General features: G+C 45.2%; 1 protein-coding gene across 1 annotated transcript; it reads right to left on the bottom strand.

Annotated features, from left to right (window-relative positions):
- Positions 1-1,562: 1,562 nt before the first annotated feature.
- On the bottom strand, positions 1,563-16,027 carry gnai1 (guanine nucleotide binding protein (G protein), alpha inhibiting activity polypeptide 1). Its single transcript, XM_044021693.1, has 9 exons — positions 15,501-16,027; positions 7,841-7,883; positions 6,763-6,904; positions 6,508-6,665; positions 4,856-4,984; positions 3,508-3,637; positions 3,277-3,430; positions 2,978-3,202; positions 1,563-2,757 (listed from the first exon to the last, which is right to left on the bottom strand). The coding sequence occupies exons 1-8, from the start codon at positions 15,616-15,618 to the stop codon at positions 3,012-3,014; spliced, it is 1,065 nt and encodes a 354-aa protein (XP_043877628.1). The 5' UTR covers positions 15,619-16,027; the 3' UTR covers positions 1,563-2,757; positions 2,978-3,011.
- Between the last annotated feature and the right edge of the window lie 923 nt (positions 16,028-16,950).

Here is a 16,950-nt window from a genome sequence, read left to right as displayed (position 1 = left end):
CATGTTTGCACTTAAATAAATGTTTGCACTTGTTTTGTGAGTCTTAAGTTTGAGCAACAGTGAAAACAGTTGCTGTGTCTTTGAGGATGTTATTGATTATTGATGCTGGGCCAGACAGGAGGACTTCCTTTTTGTGACAAAATAAAGGCGGCTCAGACTTCCTTCCTTATATCTTCCTCTTACAAAGTAAAACTCACATCCTGTTGCTCAACACCTGTTCTGCCACGCTATCATTTACTTAGCTCATGGTGGTTAGCGTGAGTTAGCGCGTTACACACCAAACCAAAGTTTGTTTTGTGTTGCAGTGTTGTCATTTGTGTCACTGGGTTTTAAATATATTTAAACAAAAAAAAAAAACAACAGGTAAAGGTCACAGAAACATTTATGGCCTTAGCAAACAATAAGCTAAAACAGCTAGCAGCAGCAAAGATAGCTTATAGATAGAAAATACAATCAATAATTAATAAATAAATGTGTTAATGTCTTACCACAGATCCTCTGGTGTCTGGTTATCCAACTGACGTTAGCACATGTGCTACATGCTCTTTCCAGTCCACCAACACCTGGTGCTATTGTAGCATCAAGGGGAAAATGATGCTACCCACTGTTAAATTAATATGAGGTTGAATGTAAACAGCTAGTGTGATCCTCGTTCTCTGTGTTTGTCAATTTGTCAATAAAAAATTGACTACATGTAAACTGTGGCTCCACATTTAGAAGAACGTGGTTTAGCAGCTAGCTAGCTCATATTGTTTGAGCTTAGTTTCTTTTCCTTTGTTAGATATTTCGACACTTGGACACACAAGTCAAGTTGACTAGCTGGTGAACTCCATAACCTAGTAGAAAGGCTAGTGACCCGTCCCTCGAGGGGTCGGTGGAGACAAACACTGAGTAGTGAGTGGATTTCTAATATGCAGGTGGTCATTAACGACACTGTGAATGATGGGTAAAGGATGTGGACTACACAGGAAGTGAGTCATCACTAGTCACGTTCAATGCTCAATGCAAATTCCGTTAGGGTGACAAACGTGTAACATTGATCATGTGACAACAGACACGTCACAGACGTGAACAACGTAGGAAAACGGGGTTAAGTCACTTCCTATGTATCACGACACACACACACACACACACACACATCAACCTTGTGGCCGTGTTGCTCATGCATGATGGATTTTCATTTGAACAAGGCTTAGCGATGAGCTGCTAACGCCGCATTAAAGGCCACGCAGGAATATAAATGTGATGGAGAGCTGACAACACGGCTCTAATTGCCCCCGGGTCTGGGTTCATGACAAAAATGCAGAACAGCACTCGTCGTTCTCGGCCTCGGCGTCTGACCGCGGCACCTGGTAAAGTGCAGACTGTGTGACATGTGCGACTTAGAGCAGACACACAGTGATCATTAGCACATTGTTAGTGTGATAAATGAATCCATTAGGGGAGCATGGGACAGTTGTATGACACTTGTATTCATAACACCGCTCAGTAATGGGGCTATTGATTTCATTAGAGTAAAATAGCTGTTCTGTTACTCTGTGCCAAAGGATACAGCCACTGCATATGTTTGCACTTGTTTTTTTATTAGCAAAATAAGGGCGATGAGTCGACAAAGATCCTCATAACACATACATTGATATTTGTGGCAGTTTTTCTTTATAGGAACAGATCGGGAACCAGATTTATCACCAATGTTCTTGGCAAAGTGGTGCTGATCTAAAAAATAATAACAACAACAAGAACGATAATAATAATAATAATAATAATAATAATAATCAGAGACCAATTTTCCCTTGACCTTTATTTCCATCACGCTCTTCGTGGATCATCAACTCTGAAGTGAAACGCTTCACGAGCTGCGAGTGAACGGCGAAAACAATTCCGACCTCATTTTTATCTACAGAGACTTTTTTTCTCTCGGTTCAGTATTTCCCTCCTCGCTGCCGTCGACGCCTCCAAATACATAATAATATACAGTAAAATGTGCCAACTCGGGTCTTTGTACTTTTCACAAATGAGCGTATTATGAGCTCAGTGCCGTCGCTAACCGCTTTCTGAACGGTTAGTGAAGAATGGATATTTTATACACCGTTTAAAAACCAGAGCCCCACATTGTGCGGGGTGATCGTAACAATATACATCTCAGTATTGTACTGTGTGAGCGGCCAGCAAGGCCGTCCACTGTCATAGTGGGTGGGGTGGGGTAGTGGACTGTGGAGGCTACACGGTGGTCACCATGGAGACCAGAGGGAGATGTTCCTCCTCTCAACAGCTCAGTGGTGTGCACACAGAAGATAGCGGGGACACTGACGTATGAAAACAGTTAACGTCTTTACGTTCAGAACAACTCAGCAGGCAACAGAACAAGCATCAGCACGACGACCGCAGTAAAAAGGCATGCGAAGGCACAAGTACCAACAAACTGGACTCAGAGTTGTGCCTCTTTTCTTCCCTTTTCATTGTAGGTAAGGAAGAAAAGAAGAAGAAATTCCACCAATTGCAAAGTTTCCTTTTCCAGAGATAGCGGCAGAAGGAACAGCCAAAAAAAAAACCAGAGAGAGAAAGAAAATTTAAATGAAAAACAAACAAAATGTGAAACAAACATTCTACTCAGATCTTTGTAAGGCTACTTCAAAATGTTCCGAGACATCATAATAAAAACATAAATAAAGCTGTTAAAAGTGGCGTATAGTACAGCACTGGTCCGTGACTGATCCTCTTCCCCACCAAAGATGCACAACAAGCTGGCTCCACTGCCTGTGGACACAAGACAAGGAAAACATTAAAGGAGGAGGAGACAGACAGACAGACAGACAGACAGACTTATTGTCACACATGCACTTTAGTAAAGCGCGCGTGCTACTTTTTAAGTAAAGTCTCGCAACACTTTGCGTCTGTATCACCTCCAGGGCGGCGCACTAACCGTTTCTAGTGGATCCATAATCACATCTCACAGACCAGTGCATGGGTTCCTTACCAAGAAAAAAAAGGGCTGGTCTTCTTGTCCGTCCTCAGAAGAGACCACAGTCTTTCAGGTTGTTCTTGATGATGACGTCGGTGACCGCGTCAAAGACAAACTGCACATTCTTGGTGTCTGTGGCGCAGGTGAAGTGGGTGTAAATCTCCTTGGTGTCCTTCCTCTTGTTGAGGTCCTCAAACTGACACTGGATGTAGGCGGCGGCTTCCTCGTACGTGTTGGAGCCTGGGACGGACATTTTTAGACATTTTATCATTTGACATTTTTTTGTAAAAAAACAACCGCGCCGCGCGCCTCACCGGCGTATTCCGGGTAACAGATGGTGAGAGGACTCTTCTTGATCTTCTCCTCAAACAGGTCCTTCTTGTTGAGGAAGAGGATGATGGAGGTGTCCGTGAACCACTTGTTGTTGCAGATGCTGTCGAACAGCTTCATACTCTCGTGCATTCGGTTCTGTGGAGAAAAGTGGAGAAAAGTCCTAAGCGGTCGCTGTTCCTCACACGGGCGAAGCCGCCGTGAGCACCACTCACCATCTCCTCGTCCTCGGCCAGCACCAGGTCGTAGTCACTGAGCGCCACGCAGAAGATGATCGCGGTCACGCCTTCAAAGCAATGGATCCACTTCTTCCTCTCGGACCGCTGACCGCCAACATCAAACATTCTGGGCGAAGACAAAAGGAACATTTACTGTCGTCAAAACGCGGTGACAAAGGTTATTTATTGGTGGTGCACTTTCCAGACTTCTCTGCTTCAGGGAGTTGAGATTATGGACCTGAATTCAGCTGAAATGATGCAGTTTTAAACTTATGAACTGCACATACAAGACAAGACAAGACAAGACAAGCAGTGTTTAAGGAAGCCAAAGGCAAACGTAATGAGACGCCACAGCTGATCGGGTCTCGTTGACCAGAAACGACTAACAACACAACTTCTGTGTTTTCTTTGAAGCTGAGAACATTTTCAAGAAAGAAACACTTGTAAAGATGATAATGATGTGAGTATACTCTGTAAGAAGACACTAGAAGAATATCCTTTTTATAACCACTAGGGTCCACCGCAGTCATGTGGGGACCTCAGGCCAAGGTGACGGCAAAGAGAGAGAAGAGGAGATTTATCGAGCTCACATTGGTGTTGATGGACTTTATTACCTTCCCTTTTTTTCATGCCACAGCAGATCCTGAACTAGGATCTATGAGTAGTACTCAAGTCACCCATGGAGACACAGTCCGACCTTTGCTTGAGTTATATTGGTTTTTATTCTCCAGTATTTTACCGATAATGTTCAGCTCTTGAGAACGACAATGATCAAATCTAGTTTTCTAACCGATATGGCCCCTGGCCTGCGGGTGGCGAGCACCACTCCACTCCAGGTTTACGAGAACCAGGACTGTGCCATTGCTCAAGGGCGGGTCAGACTGAACACTTACAATAACCTGTGGTTATTGCAGAACTTCACATGTTTCCCATATTTCCAGGACGTGTTGGACTAAAGGGGTTTTAGTTTTGACCAATATTGCGACATAAACCACAAAACCTGGGTTTGAATCTCTTTAAGTTCCCGTGCACAGAGTAAGCGACTCAGCAGTTACAGCTAAGAATCTGAATTTGAATCTGCTGGTTTACCTAACAAATGTTCACACAACAGCCGCTGTGTGGATTTGCATAAACAAAAGCTGGAACCACCGACTCTGTTTTTCATCAACACAAAAGCTACTGGAGTTTAAAAACAACACCGTGGTCCATGGTGACGTCACCGCCTTCACCACTTCACCACTGTGTCACAACATAGAGCTGCACGCGTGCAAAGAGAATCTCTGATGAGTCAGAAACAGGAAGGAAACCTCATTAAACCACTGTGTTACACTGAGGACGTCCTCACTTGAAGTGCAGGTCCTTGAACGTGAAGTGTGTCTCCACGATGCCCGTGGTCTTCACTCGGGTCCTCAGGACGTCCTGCTGGGTTGGGATGTAGGTGGCCTGGGATATCCTGTCCAGATCGTTCAAGTAGCTGAGAGAAGGGCACAGAGGAGAGGACATGAGGAGGGGAAAAGAGGGGGAAGGAAAGGATGGAAGAAAATGATGGGGTGAGAGGAATCCAGGTCAAGTGTGTTGACTGACAAAATCAACCATCCACTCCTGGTGCTTTCTTCAAGGACATGTTAATTATCCTTGTTATCGCTTTTACGTAAGTGCAGACGTGACGAGAACTCAGCCACCGTACATGTGGTAAAAAGGAGAATCCCTCCTGTTTTAAAGTTAGACGACACCATTGCACAATGACTGAGTGGTTAGAGCTGTTGCTTCATGGCTTTAAATCCGAGTCTTTTCAGTGAGGTGTGTGTTTGGTTTTCACCTCAAGGTTTGACATCTTTGCCGTAGTCTTGTATTATAAAAAAGTCTGTATCTGGGTTATTTAAACCTTGTGACTCTGATGTAAGAGGATGTTTTCTACGTGTATCTCGTAGAAATTGATGAAAACAATAGGTTCCGCCGTCAATTGTGCAACTGTGGGACTTTTTCAAAGCGTTGAGAGGAAAACTCGAGACAATATTCAGATTAAACTTTCTGTTACTGATCTCTCTCTCTCTCTCTCTCTCAGTAAGACTTTACGGCTGTTACGAGTGTATCGGAGAAAGAAAGATTAGTGAACCGACTGAGGTTTTCTGTCTGTCAGACAAACAGAAATAATCTGGCCTTCAAGCAAACAAGCCCTTTTGTTTGTCTTCTAAGGTATTAAGTGAAGGGGGGCAAAAAAGGAAAAGTGCACAAGGCTTAACAATAGACTTTCTTATTCATGAAAAGCCCCTGGACGGCAGGATTAGAGGAACCAATTAGAAAATGGCCACCGAGTGCAGTTTCCCCTCGGCCTGTGCGTCAACTCCAATGTTTGTTCTTTGCCAACAAAACGAGGCAAACGGCTTCTCTGCCAACAACTCAACTCATGAGCTGCCGTGTGATGCTTTCCACTGCCAACGGCTCTTGCACAATAACACAATAACACCCCCCCGCAGCCCAGCCCCGTATATGTGTCATTTCCTTTGCATGTTTTCAGCAAATGTTCCTGCGCTGAGGCGGAAGGTCAAAGATTCAATATTCTTTGCAGCCGCTGCTCCTCTTGTTTGGCAGAGGAGGGCAAATATTGACAGTCTGAAAGTCCAGACAGACAGACAGACAGACAGACAGACAGACAGACAGAAGGCGCTCGCCGGGCCAAACCTGGAGTTCGGCTCCGGGGCTCGATCCAAGACCTTTATGACCTTAAAGGTCCTGTGTTTTATTTGATTAAGGGCGTTTTTTTAACCCAAGAAATTAAACTTGTTATTCATCAGGTTTGTTTGTTGAAGTGAACAAAAAAGTAAAAGAGTAAAATGTAAGTAATACTGTACAGCTGCAACTAACGATTATTTTCATAATCAATTAATCTGTCGATTATTTTCTCCATTAATCGTTTGTTGTGTATGCGACGTGTTTGTGTGTGTGTGTGCGACGTGTGTGTGTGCGACGTGTGTGTGTGCGACATGTGTGACTCACTACGCCGCCGAGTCGTTGAGCTGATATTCGCGTGAGCGGCTGAAGCACGCCTGGACGCCGCCGTCCTTCCAGAGCCGCTTGATGACGCCGGCGAGCTCCGCCGTCATGAAGCCTTCCTCTGCCGAGCCCGCCAACACAAACAGCTGCCTCGCATCATCCTGGGGCGGGCAGAAAAAAAGGGGGCGGAGCCAACACAAGTCATCAGTCGTCAATCGCACACGGAGCGTCCAGTGTTTGTGTGTTTGTGCCACCCACAGCTCGCGCGGCGTCTCCGAAGTCGATCTTGAGGCGACCCATGGCTCGGATGATGGCGATGATGGACTGGATGGTGTTGCTGTAGACGACCGCCTTGTACTGCTTACACTCCTCTTCTGAGTAACCCGCCTCGTGGATGATCCTGCACGGAACAGGAAGAGGAAGAGGAGGTAGAAGAAGAGATCGTCTCACGTTTAAAGATGCCACAGTTTAACTCTGAATGAGCTGAAATGACCCGTTTACTGCAACGTCTACAGAAACACGGCAACAATGGAACCCGTTCACCAGCGCCTTTCATCCACCTCACTGTCCTGTGTGATCACGCTGTTACAGCTCCGTCACAATCCACTGTCTGTTTACATCTAATTTAACCTTTTGTAAGAATCTCCATCTATACAAATCTTATATTTGACAATAGAGTTGTCAGACATCGGCACAAATATCACATCTTTTTCAAATTAAAACGATAATAACGATGTAAAGAAATGACCAAAATAATCGCTATAACATATTAATTTGAAATGGTTCAGCCACTCTCTGCATCCTGCGACCCACCGGGGAGTCCCAACCCCTAGTTTGGTAACCACTGATTTGGCAACACAGTGTAAAAATATAAGGTTAGAAGTAGAAATGTTTGAGACTTCATTTACTACTTAAGTCATTCATTCATTCATTTACAGAAACAGTGAATGCAGTGGGGAAACACCGGCGTGTAAATCTGTTAAAATGAAATAAACTGCTCTGAGGGAGAGCGACGTCTCAACTAACTCCACCCCCCAGTAACATGAGAGGCAGACTCATGAAAGTGTGTTGCCTCTGGCGCGCGTGCGTGTTTGTGTGTGTGTGTGTTATGCATCACAGATGCTACCTGTTAGTCGTAATATTCCCCTAAAGGGGAGTGCGATGGGCCCCGCCCCCCCTTTGTGAAATAACATCCAGTGTGATGCTATTACACCTAATCTGATGTGAGAAGTCATTATCAGTTCCCCCCTGGAAGAAGAAGAGGAGGAAGAGGAGGAGGGAGATTTCGGCTGTTCAGTGATGATTCCACGATTCCAACATCTGGAAATGAACTCACTTCATCTGCTTGACGATTGTACTTTTCCCCGACTCGCCGGCACCTGCAGGAGACACAAGGAGGAGGGGGAGGAGTTTAGTGGAGTGTGAATATTTCACGTTAATGCAACTGTTGCCTCTGCAGTGATAGAACGAGACCGCGCGGCGAAGAACCTGCGGGAAATTAAAGCACTTCATCAAAGCACAACTCAGTGTGTGTGTGTGTGTGTGTTAAGTGAAGAGTCTTTGAACTGGTTTGGCCTCAGCTCGAGGGAATTTGGGGTCTAATACACTGTGGTCACATGACTCTTGAGTCATGGAGACCGCCCCAGACCTTTGTGTGAATGATTTCAAACTATGTAAGGCTGCAACGGTTCATTGTTTTCTGACCTTTCAGCTTCTTAAATGTGAATATTCTCTGGTTTCTTTGCTCCATTTTAACAAAGAAATCAATAGAATTGAATAATGTCGGCTTGTGGACTGATTTAGAGGAGTTTGCAGCCCTAAAACTGTGATTAGCAAAGGTTTGCTCATCGTTAGAGCTGCAACTAACCATTATTTTCATAAGCCCTTAATCTGTCCATCATTTTCTCATCGTGTTTCTCAAACTGAGACAGCTTTTCACTTTTTTCACATTTCTTTGTTTCACGGAGCAAAGAAAATATTCACATTCAAGATGAAAAATCTGAAAACTTGTATTAATCTCTTAAAAACACTCAAACCGATGAATCGATTGTCAAAATAGTTGACGGTTCATTTAGTTATTAATTAATAATCGATGGAGTCACTGTTTCAGTTTGTGACGCTCGGCGCCGTTACTGTTTAATGTTTAGAGATTTCACAGAATGTTCGACTCGTGACAAATCTACCAAATTTCTTACTTCACGAGAAGGAACTCTGCCGATCTGTGCGACTGCATTTTAACATAAATCAACCGATTAGTCAACGACCAAAACAACTGTACACATATGAACACACTTGGACTTCAGAGGTGGAAAGACGTTTAGCGCCGGAGCAGCTGACGAGATCCACCGACGCTTTCATTCAGTAAAAGTACGAGCATGAAGACGAGGGGAGAGGAACCGGGAGCGTCGGCGCGGCATTTGCTTTGTAAACGTCACAGCGGTGCCATGGCAACGGCTCTTGTTATGTCCAGGACATCTCTAGTGTGTGTGTGTGTGTGGGGCTACAGTCACCTGAGAAGGCTTTCTGGTGTGTGTGTGTGTGTGTGTGTGTGTGTGTGTGTCCGTGTGTCCGTCATGCATTATGCAGCCGCTGCTGCTCTCTCTCCTCTCTGCGTTTGCAACAACTCGGATGGACGTGAGCTTCTTTTTCTTCTGTACCCTGTTCCTCAGCCATCTGTCACGTCCTCACTATCAAACACATTCTAAACTCCCATTTAGATCCACTAATGTGCACTCAGTGTCCTCATATCAGCAGAGACGTATGTGCGAGGCAATTGGTCCACTGACGTAACGCTGCCACTGGACCAGTGTGTGTGTGTGTGTGCATGTGTGTGTGTGTGGGGGGGGGGACATCACTTCCTCCGGACACAGACAAAAGAGGAAGTGGAGTCATTTCACGAAACTGCAGCTATCTTTTCACCTCGTGACCCCGTCGCCAAGTCCACTTGGAGCCGAAATCTGCGGCTAACAGCCAGTGCGGCTAAAAACTAGCGACAGGCATTACGTCGCCAGCTCAACTTTTATTTTGTATTAACGAGTAACGAAGATGGTTAAAAACCAAATGTATCGAAGTAAAAGTACACATTTTTATTTAATAACAGCGCCATTATTCTTTTTCTCAGACACCAACAGCTCGCTCGCCACCTGCACCGTGTCCGCCATGTTTTTGTTCAAATGTCTGCTGTGAAGCGTAGCGTGGGAGGGACAACGCTACGTACATGTAAGGGGCGTGGCTGAGCAGCTGAACATGGCAGTCGGCTTTATTAGATAGCGTTCGCAAGGCAACATAACAATGATATATAATATACCGGTATGACGATATCTATATTACTACCAGTATATCACCCAGCCCTAACGGCAGGTCGGTCAAACTCCTTTCTTTTGGACCCTCCTTCATATAATGGCAGTTTTTTTACACAAAAAAACTCACGGCTGTTCAATTATTAATCAAGCGCCAAATTAATCAGCAAATATTTATGGAAAGCCACAGTGCCGTTCCCGTGCTGGTCGCGGTCGTAAAGAAGAACCAGCACACTGAGATGTAATTTTCCGCAGAGCCCGTGTTGTGTTGTGTCATAATAGCACTCACAACAGTCACTACCTGCTTCAGCTGTTGTGGATACAGACACACTTCCGACGTACTGTAAATTCAGAGGACATTTTTCACTGGAAAACAACGTCCCAGTGGTGGACGCAGCGCTTCACGGCAGGATCAACATCACAGCGGATGGTGTCGGGTTTCCTGTCGCATCGTGACACCACTTTAACGTCATCATGGCCACGTTAAAGTCAGCTTCATGTGAATATGTGGTGCTTTCTTAACTCATTCTTATTATTAATAATAGTAAAAATAATAATAATAATAATAATGATTATTAATAAAAATAATAACACATGATAATAGGAATAAATAATAATGATACATAATAATAATAATAATACATAATCAGCGTTATATACTGTATGTTTCCACAGCTGCATGCTGATAGTACAGTCTGTTATGGCATTCACCTTCTATTATAATTGGACGTGATCCACCTGAGGACACATTATATTAATTAAGTGTCATCACTCGGGTGCTGGCGCTCCCTCAGGGGGATCTATGTGTGTGTGTGTGATGGTGTAGTGGCACTTCCCCGCGCTACAAGGCCAAAGACTCAGCTGTTTGAATCCCTGTGGGAATCGCACGCCGAGGGTCGGATCGGCTGCTCGGCCGATGAGCTGGAACAGTTGCCCCCCTCGGCCATTTTCACGATGCCACAGACACTTTGCATTCTGGCACGGCGCCTTCTCTCTGCGGGCCACGCGGGAATCCACTCAGACTGTGCGCTCGTCGAGTTCAAAACAACCACATCTTTTGGTTAGTGATGTGACTCATCTGTGCTTTCTGTATGCAACTCTGAAGATTGTGATCATCATCATCATCATCATCATCATCATCGCCGCCGCTGATGTGTCAGAGGACGACGCGTCACATTCTAATATCTTTTCTCACGGACTATAAAAGCTGTGTCATGAAAGTTCCTCACACTCACCAACATACGGTAAAACACATGACTCAGAACGTGTTGTGTCAGTTCAGCGTCTCTTGACACCTGGAATCTCATCAGGGCGTGGCTCATGTCAGAGCCCGTGGGGCACGACGACGACGACGACAAAACAGAGGCCCACCGGTGGCCAGGGGCCAGGAAAAGTTCAAGTGGGGCCCACTTGATTTCCACCGGGCACTTGTGGAGATATGGTCGCTCCTTCTCTGCTGACAACACGTGGCTGATGTGGTGCGTGGAAGGTTCATTAAAGTTCATTATCATCTTCAGGTCCAGAACACCGCAGTCTAACATTAGCACAGCTCCCGTGTGTGGAGACGTCTGGAACGACGACCGATATAACGACCGATGATGTCACTCCCTTGTTTGTCGACCGACATGGTTTTTGAAACCACGTTTAGATGAGTGGGTGGAGCCAGGGAAGAAGCTCGTTTCCTGTAAAAACGCGGAATTGTTTCAAGAAACGCCTTCACTCATATACAATTAGAGCTGCAACTAACGATTATTTTCATAATCGCTTCTCGATTCATCGTTTGGTGTTCAGAATATCAGAAAACCTTAAAAAATGGAAACGATGACAAATGTCTTGTTTTGTCCAAAAAACAAAATGATTGAAAAGATGAAGAAAAGATTCACATTTAAGAAGCTGAAACGATCGGAAATCTTGTTTTAATCATAAAAAAGCTTCAAACCGATTATTCGATTATTAAAACAGTTGCCGATTAATTTAGTAATCGATGAATCGATGAATCGTTTCAGCTCTAGATACAATATTCTCCGAGGGCCCCTCTATGAGACTGAGTTGAAGAAGGCCTTAAACTGAGATGGAGTTTACTCGTTGACTGGTGTTGCGCCCCCTCATGGCCGTCGCAAGACGATACACATGCTTCGGGAAGTTCTACACTGGCTTCTAGACGGCGGCTACATCCATACGTTTGTATTTTTCAAATCTTTTGTACCATTAAAGTAAATTAAAGTCAAGAAGCAGACGGACGGCGAGGTGAAACGGAGCGAGGAGTGAGGTCACGGCGGAGCTAACGTGTTTGAAGGGTGAGTGTTGCGTTGGGGGAAAAAATGGTCGTTTTCATGTTTTGACTGTTTGGACAGTAAAAATAGACAAAGGGGCCATTAAAGCGCTGATGTGATCGAACGGTTAACGAGGTCATTGGGAGAAAAACGTGTTCTGCTGATCACAGAGCTGCCCTGATATTTTACACACACACACACACACAGATATAGACCTTGAAGAATTTCGTGGAAACACAGGCCTAACCTTTGCTCCTCGTGCAGAGTCATGTTACACCCCCTCTGCTTTGATACGCCCACCCCCGTCCAAACCACTGGAGCAGCTGCTTTCTGTTTCTAGCGGTTCAAACTATTTTAGGAAAATCCCAGCTAACCAGAGGTTGAATGCTTCTTCCTCTCAATGATTACAGAGCGGTTTTTTTTCTTCCTTCTTGGAACTCCCTCTGGCTCATATTCCTGTCGGTTATGAAAAAGCCATGTCTTATAATCGGGGTATTGATGAGGCCGACTCAGTATCACTTTAGTGTGTGGACTTTCACGGTAGCTCCACATACATGGAGACCACCTGCAGCCCTCACCCACGTCCTGGTCACATGACAGCGGTGGCAAACCTCTCTCTTTACAGCATGTGCTTAACGAAGCATTTACACCATATTCTGGGTTTAAAGGGATTATTATGGGTATCTGATTCCAGTGATTTCCAATTCTCTGCCATTCACCGATTTAAAACACGTCTCCGCTGATTCTCATACCTCGTCCTCGTGCTGACTTTTGGGTCGAATCCACAGCATGACGATAACGTTGGTGTCAATAAAGGAAGGCTTTGTGAGGACCGTGCTCCAAGGACTGAGGGAGGCCTCATGAAGTTTGGCACCATGTGCTAACCACATTAGTGATGCCACATTAGCAGCATGACGCCAGCACCATCCAGGCCTGCCCCTCTCTCTCCCTCTCTCTCTCTCTCTCCCCCTCTCTCTCATCCATATTCCACTTCCACTACATTCTCATCTTTCCTTTGAGAGTTGTTGTTCCGCTCACACACGTTTCAATTCCTCTTTTTCTCCCCTCATCTTTCCCTTGACGGGGATTTGAGAATGAGTCACTCATCAAGGACTGCAGCATGAAGATGACCACGCTAAAATCATGACGATGGATCGATTGTCTCCTACACACACACACACACACACACACACACACACAGACACACAACGTAACTATATCACAAAACGACTTGACGTCCACGTCAGGTTCAAGAGAACGATGAGATGTGACAAAGGCTGAGTCTTCTAAATAGGATGGTCCGACACAGCGACGACAGAAAGAGTAATTAGGCTGAGGAAATTGTTTTCTATTTTAGCACGTCGACATGAATAGTGAGATAATTGGATCCAGGGGACGAAATAATAAAAGGAGCGCCAAATAAAGACGTGGAGCTAAATGAGAGATACAGTACGTTCAGTTTCACCTGAGCGTGCCAGCAGCAGCAGCAGCAGCAGGTCTGAACGTGACACACACACACACACTGGTGCTTTCATGCAAATTAAAGACGCTTACAGTGGTCCCACGATTTCACGCTCACACGTAAGCCTGTGATTTGGCTCTAAAAAGCAGATGGTCACCTCACGGACAGCTCTTTTTATTTACACGTTTGGCAGAGGAAGACAAAAGACCCTCAAACACACTTCCACAGCCCTGCCAACCACGGCGCGTTTAAGGCGAGCGGACTCTAGAATTCTCGCGAATCAACAACTCTTTCAGGGACTCAAGGCTCCTCGCTGTTTCATATTTAATGCCTCAGTCACTGGTCGTGCTCTCATCTTACGGGCCCTAATTTCCTTTCTCCTGGCATCTCAGCCCGTCCGTGGGTCACTTCAGGCAGTAACCTGAAGAGCTATCACAAGGAAGAGACCGCACAGCAATGGCAGACGACGCGGCCGAGCGCACAGCTTTGGAGAAACGCTCCAGGGCCTGTGCAAAAGCAAAGGACGGCGAAAAGTCCTCTTCCACCCTTTAGACGCACATAGCAGAAACTTGACCCGACTTGCTCGCTCCGAGTCGACGTGCCCCGTCTGGCCTCCGAGCACCTGAGGAATGTGGTTTACCTTTAACAGGAAAAATATGTGCGTTCGTGTTCAAACACAACGCGACTCGCTTCTCGAAGATATTATTTTTGAAATGTGAAAGTGTTTTTTTAACAAACACCAGAGTGCGTCTGGAGTTGTTGAAGAAACGGTTTCATCCGGCTCGGGCCGACGCACGTGTCCACGTTCTGTCAGGTGTTTGCCTGCTGTTGATACAGGCCTCACACTCACACTGTGTCCTGGTGTGTGTGTGTGTGTGTGTGTGTGTGTGTGCATGTCAACATCTCCCAAAGCCAGCGACCTGAAGGGCTGATGGAAAAGTTTTCCACCTACGGTCTCTGTTTACAAGGATAACAGTGTTTCTGCACATAATACACTGAAAACATGTGTTTGATGGATTCTTATGAAGAGGATCTGAAAGAGGAACAAGTCTGGACCTCCACGTGTGTATATAACGTCAAACAGCTGCGTGGCAGTGTAGTAGCAGGGCCATCATTAGTGACCCTACACTTGACTAAATGACCGTCACTGTTGGGCAAGTCTTGTCCATCCAACTGAAACGATTTCCAACAAAGGTGTTGAGGGTCCAGCGTGGAAGAATTTGAGGAATCTAAAAAGTTGAGGCTGCAAACATCAACAGACAGAAGACACGTCGCTGCACCGCTCTCTCTCTGAAGGCCGCGGTTCACGTTTGGGTCAAAGTTTCCGCTTCATATTTACAAAGAACCTCACTCTGTGCGGTTCAAGCGAGGCCCTTGTTTCAAATACACAGTCTACGGCATTTTTCTTTCATTTTATAGAGATTTTACAGCGACACAAACACACTTACTTACAGCTAAAGCTCTTAAATACTCTTTAATACTCTTTAATACTTTGAGTGGTGGATTGCGAAGCTTTCAAAAAGACAGAAAACTACAAGTTTGTTAAATAACTGGACTTCACAAACTTCTGGGTCAGGTCTGGACCTCTTCAGAGCCACAGAGACCTGTTTCCACTGCTCACGAGCACACACAGGGTAAACGGGGCATTGTTGATCAGATCTAGTGCATAAAATGGTCTAAAGACAGGGAAATACACGTGGTTAGAAACGTGTGTGTGTGTGTGTAGTTATAAATGTGCGGGTTTTGATGGCGTTCGAGCTCCACGCGTGGAGATAACGGTGTGTTTGAACAAGTTAGCTCCAGAGTGTGCTAACGATGCGGAATTGAAACTCTTCGACTGACACCGCCTAACGTCGACTAATACTGTCAAACACACACACATCAAACAACACGTTTCCTGTCCCCTGACACACACACGGGGACACAGAGACACACGGGGACACAGACCACCAGCGTCCTCACCGAGCAGCAGCAGCTTGACCTCGCGGGCCGCCTTCTCTCCGTCGTCCCGCAGGTTCCTGTCGATCATTTTGCTGCGCTCCACCGCCGCCTTGTCCTCCGTGCTCAGCGTGCATCCCATCCTCGACTCTGTCCGTGAAACCTCGACGGTGTTCGTGTCAAAAAACAACAACTAAACACATTCAATTCTTAGAAAAAAAAACTGCCTTCGCCCCGCACACACACACATCAACACACTCACACACACGCGCGCGCACACACACACACACACACGCCCTTTTTTTGAACGATCTCCTCTCCTCAGGAGGACGCGATGCGATTTTCCCTCTTAATTGTTCTCTGTTTTCTTTGTTTTCTTTAAAAAGTGTGGTTCCTTCACGTGATTAAAAGCTGTTCTGAAACATCCACGCGGCGTCCGTCCGTGTCAAAGCTGTTTGAAAAGCGAGCAGATTCCGCGGAGAAGTCGCTCCCACGCGTTCGCCTCCATTCGCTGCGGCGGCGACTGATTCTCGGCTCTGACTGGAGGCTGAGGCGGCAGCTGAGGCGGCAGCGGCGACGCGGAGCTGCGCGAGCGGCAGCCGCGCTCACACTTCCGCCCAACGCTTTTCACAATAAGAGCAAGATGTCAGCGGTTATTTAAGAAACTTATTAAAGTTATTTAACAAAGGCCCATGTCCACATTTTTTACAACTAAAAAGTAAAACATATTCAATCTTCTGAGAATTATGTCATAATATTACAAGGAAACATTCGTAATATTAAAAAATGTCATAATGTTATGACTTTTTTCATAATATTTTAGTCTTTAGTCACAAAGGTGTAACATTTTGAGAATAAAGTCGTCATTTTGTGAGAATAAAGTCATAACATTACAAGAAAAAATGCGTCATATTATGAGGAAAAAGTCATGATATTGCGACTTTTACTTTTAGTCATGAAGTCGTATAATTATGAGAATAAAATCATAATATTAGGAGAATATTGTGCATACAGACAGATAAAAACACTTCAATATGATAACTATAGCACAGTTTACTCTCTGCTGTTCTCAGGCTCGGCGATATGACCCAGGAGTTTATTACGAGAAATTACGGATAATTAAAGTAATGGAATGTTGCACTTTACTCCTTTATGGGCAGTCAAGCACAGTGTTTAAGAGCTTTAATCTTCTACACGGGCTGAGTCATTCTGGTTTCCTGCAACACATCAACATGTAACAGGATGTCATGTGGTTAATGTGGTCTAATGCCTTTATTTTGAAGGTACACACCCTCACCACAGATGTGTTAAAACATGCACAGAACAGCTTCACTCACTAAAGAACAACTCAGTTCATCTCTACAAAATCCTCTGTGAACATCACGAGTTTGATCAAATAAATATTCGACACCTGTGAAAATGGTGTCATTGTGCCTCGTCACTTGTGTTTCGTTCCCATGGAAACAAAACCTCA

Source organism: Solea senegalensis, linkage group LG3 (assembly GCF_019176455.1).
Source record: "Solea senegalensis isolate Sse05_10M linkage group LG3, IFAPA_SoseM_1, whole genome shotgun sequence".
NCBI lineage: Eukaryota > Metazoa > Chordata > Actinopteri > Pleuronectiformes > Soleidae > Solea > Solea senegalensis.
Note: the sequence above shows the minus strand (reverse complement) of the source record. Positions and strands in the feature narration are given on the sequence as shown.

Excerpts from the sequence above, each read along its gene's own strand:
- gnai1 (XM_044021693.1), bottom strand. The coding sequence starts at position 15,618 with ATGGGATGCACGCTGAGCACGGAGGACAAGGCGGCGGTGGAGCGCAGC. Across the intron at positions 6,905-7,840 it reads ACAATCGTCAAGCAGATGAA|GATCATCCACGAGGCGGGTT; the intron begins GTGAGTTCATTT and ends TGTTCCGTGCAG. Across the intron at positions 4,985-6,507 it reads CTCAACGACTCGGCGGCGTA|CTACTTGAACGATCTGGACA; the intron begins GTGAGTCACACA and ends CCCTTCTCTCAG.